Below are 4,579 nucleotides of genomic sequence, written 5' to 3' on the forward strand. Positions count from 1 at the left end.
ATCCGACTGATGAGGGGGTGTCGATTGAGAACCTTCTTTAGGAAAATTCATCCAAAAGCTTGCTTTGGCACCAAAATCCGATGCCCGACGAATTTCTTGCCTTTGTCTCTCCATTTGTGGAGGAATGAAGTCATCAAGAAACAAAAACCTAAAAATGTATTAGTAAAAGAATTTAACAAATCATACACCCACATCAAAATCAGGTCACAGCTTATCCCAACAGAATTTAACAAATCATACAAAGTACTAACAAACACCGACACATCATCAGAAACTGCATCGACGATGGATCTTTCCCCTTCCGCGTGAGCCAACATCATGAAACCTGAAACGTTGAAAACTAAATCAAAATCAAACTTGAAAGATAGAGAAGACGAAAAAATCAGAAGCCCAATGAAAGAGAAACAGTTTTATGAAACCGCCGTAGAAGAAGAGGATTGGAGAGGGAGATTGGAACGTGGATGGATATATCATTGATCAACCAAAGTATAACTACAATGTCAGGATGTGGAATTTTGAGAGGAGAGTTGCTGATTTGGCAGCCTTTAGCCTTTGTGATGAGAAAATGTCAGACTTTTCTTATATGATAGATATATCTCCGAAATATATGTGTATAAAATGCATCCGTAAATATATCTTCAAAATCGGCCGTATTTTTTCAAAATTGTATATGTGCCTTAGTAATCCTTAAGGTTTATTATAAATAATACTTAGAGTCTTAGATAAATGTATATATAAATATTTTTTTGTTTATTTTAATGTATGGTAAAAAATTCATCGCTATTTAATATTTTTGGACAATTTTCAAAATCAGCTCCTCATTTTCTACTTTCTATCAATTTTATAGCTTTCGGAGAAACCACGCGACACTGTAAATCCCAGAGCTCAGAAATGTCGAGGTTCGTCTCTTACTCCAGAACTTCCTTTCACTCACACTTTCCGTTTAGGGTTTTCTCTCACTCTCTACATCGACTCATTCCCAATAATAATATTAATGTCGATGATGCCGTTTTCTCATTCCACCGCATGCTAACAATGCGTTCTACTCCTTCCATTGTTCAATTTGACAATATTTTAGGGGAAGTTGGTCAATGTGGATGTGGTAATGCACAACATCATAATTGATAGTTTGTGTAAAGATAAATTAGTAACCGAAGCCTATGAGTTATATTCTGAAATGATTGCAAAGAAAATTTCTCCCGATGTTATCACTTTCACTGCTCTTATATATGGATTTTGCATTGTTGGTCAAGTGAGAGAAGCAATTGACTCGTTCCATGAAATGGTATCAAAAAGCATCAACCCAAATGATTATACTTTTAACATATTGGTTAATGCACTTTGTAAGAAAGGAAATGTGAAAGAAGCTAAGAAACTGTTAGCCGTGATGACGAGAGAAGGTGTAACACCTGATGTTGTTACATACAATTCATTAATCGATGGGTATTTCCTAGTTAATGAAGTGAACAAGGCCATAAATATATTCCATACTCTGGCTCGAATGGGAGTGGCTCTTGATGTTCATTCTTATAGTATAATGATCAATGGATTATGCAAGAGCAAAATGGTGGATGAGGCCATCAATATCTTCAAAGAAATGGGTAGCAAAAATATTATTCCTAATCTGATGACTTACAATCCCCTTATTGATGGCTTGTGCAAATCAAGGAGAATCTCCTATGCTTGGGAGCTTGTTCTTGAGATGCAAGAGAATGGTCAACCAGCCGATATATTCACTTACAATTCTTTAATACATGCTCTATGCAAAAACCATCATGTTGACAAAGCTATTGCATTAGTCAAGAAAATTAAAGACCTGGGCATTCAACCTAATATGTGCACATACAATATACTTCTAGATGGACTATGCAAAGGAGGACAACTTAAGAACGCACAAGATGTTTTTAAGGATCTTTTGATTAAGGGTTATAGTCTAGATATCCAAACGTATAATATTATGATCAATGGACTTTGTAGAGAGGGCTTGTTTGATGAAGTAGAGGCCTTGTTCTCCAAAATGGAATACAGTGGTATCATTCCTGATGCTATAACTTATGAAACTATTATCCGTGCTCTCTTTTATAAAAATGAGAATGAAAAGGCAGAGAAACTTCTTCATGAAATGATTACTAGAGGTCTACTTGTAAAGTAACTCTAGGTAAGATAATTTCTCATTATTTAATTGGTTATATTGCGTACAAGTGTGTAATTATTATGATTTCATTGTATATTTTGTTGATAGTTACATACACAAAAGGTGGACTGCTCAATTGTCTCACTGTCACTTTAATTTTAATCAAAAGTCATGTGTTGTTGTTATGTTCATTTTGATATTTTAGTGCCGTCAATAGTTGATTCTTTTTTGTTGTGACATAGTTATCCTTTATCTTTGCAATGTATTTCGATCATCATCATTTGATTTTAATGATATTTTCTTTCATTGTTCATTTTTAGTAAGTCATATTAGAAACCAATCTCAGAAGGGATTTGAATGTTTATGTCCCTGTATATGGTTGTGATGTATATGATATCTTGAGTTTCGAGATATAGCAATAATTCTATATAAGTCATGTATCTTGGCAAAATGGGTTGTTATCAAGTCTGCATTACTAGGGGGAAAACAAAGACATGATGGAGATTTGAATTTTATATACACACAGTGTAAATTATATAATAATATAACAACCAATTTAATAAGTAACCACTGTATTTGTTGTTTGCATTAACTTCCCTTTGGCAAGGTCCATTTGTGGATCCAATTCTTCAATTATATTTATCTGCAAATCCAAGAGTTCTAGTTGGTTGTTGATGTCTGTGTCAATATCTAAAGTGCTTTTGAGCTGATTATTTTTCAGCACCCTATAACTTATGTTAGCTTGTATATTAATATAATGAATTTGAATCTATCTTTTACCTTAAGAGCAAAAAAGAACTTTAAATCTATTTTGTACCTTTATGATAGATCCTCTAATAAAAGTTCTTTGCAACATACTCAAATTTGGAAATTGTTTTCTGCACTTCTTTCAGGTTCCTTTACTGTCTGCTTGATCTAAATCATTATGCTAGGTGGCAGATCAAACAAACGGCCAACATCATTCAAGGATATTTGAACTGCGAGATCAGTTGAATGTTCATCAGTATTTTAGTTTTGATTGATTAGCATTTACTAATGATGAGGCTGTTGGATTTGTATTTATGGCTTCTTTGAATTTTGAGTTATTTGTGCGATGTGAGAGCTTTTGCCAATGAAGATTCAGAGACACAAGCCTATGTACTCTTTGTTTTCTATTATTGATTTGTTTCTTCCATTAATTCTGTCTCATTCCATGAAATTGTGAAATCTGTATTTTACTTTAGAATATTTTCTATCCCTAAATATAAACAATGTGAAAAAATATGTAGTTAAAGTCAATTTCCTTTACACAAAATATGCAGGGCCTGAAGCTAGCATTAGATCACATCAAGTAAAAGATTATGCAGGTTTGTTAAATAGCAGTTATAATGGTCCTAAAGTGTAGCAGAATTTGAACAATTGCTTCTGTTCTGTGATATTATTTTGTACAAAGTGCTGTCAAATAGTGACCATGTCGCTGCTATAGCATTGTAGCGTAGCAGAGATTGAATAAACCGTTATTTTCCTGGATCGGTGAAATAGAAATACTGATACTGAAAAGAAATGGCCCAAATTACCTATGATGGCGTGTGGTTTGTTACTGAACTTTCTGTGTTGAAGTTATAGTATTTGTCCCGCGTAAGTTGAGGTCACATATTGTTTTATGTCCTAGTTCTACTTGCTGGTAACATTTTCTGATGTTATATATTTACTTTGAGAAATGTGGTAAGACATAGTTTGCATACCGAATAATACAATAATAATTATTCTGATTTATGAAATATTTTGTTTGTTGTGTTTCCTCATTCATATCTAATGTGTGACACTACTGCTTTACAAGATTTTACCGATGATGTAGTAACATTTTCCTGTTCTGAATTACTCAATGATTTGAGAGAAAAGAACTTTGCAAGGTTCGGTGAGATCACTTCCACCTATTTTTACTTGACACAATGCTTTATTTTCTTACTTTAGTAGTCCATACTTACAATTTCATTCATGCTTTTCACTTGCTACAATAGTTTGACACCGTCGAACTAACCATGCTGATGAGTGATGATGATGCTTTGACATGAAACATTGTTACCCCAAACAATCTGGTTTGACAGGAAAATAATATACAGCTTCCTAGTCATAGTTTTATTAGCACCCTTCTCTGCTGTATGTGAATGAGATAGAAAAAACAAATGTAGTTACATGAATTTTATGGTTCCTTGACAAAGAATTTCGTAACACCAGTGTCACCTCCCTGTCTTTTTTATAAATGACGGCAAGAGCAAGTTTGAAACATGTACTTTAGATAAAAAGGATTAATTAAACATTTATAGATGAGTTTATTTTTCAAATAAATTATTTTTATAAGCAATAATAGATTAATAGAGAGTTTATGGAAGTAATAATGTGCAACTTCATAGGTTTATGGACACTGAAGGTGAATTTTCTTTTATAAAAGTAACTAGTATGCAT

At 33.1% G+C, this 4,579-nt stretch overlaps 1 protein-coding gene across 1 annotated transcript; it reads left to right on the forward strand.

The window, feature by feature from the left end:
* Positions 1 to 837: 837 nt before the first annotated feature.
* LOC131643207 (pentatricopeptide repeat-containing protein At1g62670, mitochondrial-like) lies at positions 838 to 2,268 on the forward strand. Its single transcript, XM_058913360.1, has one exon. It carries the CDS (start codon positions 1,106 to 1,108, stop codon positions 2,150 to 2,152), a length of 1,047 nt encoding a protein of 348 aa, XP_058769343.1. The 5' UTR covers positions 838 to 1,105; the 3' UTR covers positions 2,153 to 2,268.
* The last annotated feature ends 2,311 nt before the right edge of the window (positions 2,269 to 4,579 follow it).

The sequence above is a fragment of the Vicia villosa genome, unplaced genomic scaffold (assembly GCF_029867415.1).
Source record: "Vicia villosa cultivar HV-30 ecotype Madison, WI unplaced genomic scaffold, Vvil1.0 scaffold8, whole genome shotgun sequence".
In the NCBI taxonomy this organism is placed as follows: Eukaryota; Viridiplantae; Streptophyta; class Magnoliopsida; order Fabales; family Fabaceae; genus Vicia; species Vicia villosa.

Coding starts and splice junctions, on each gene's coding strand:
- LOC131643207 (XM_058913360.1), top strand. CDS start 1,106: ATGCACAACATCATAATTGATAGTTTGTGTAAAGATAAATTAGTAACC.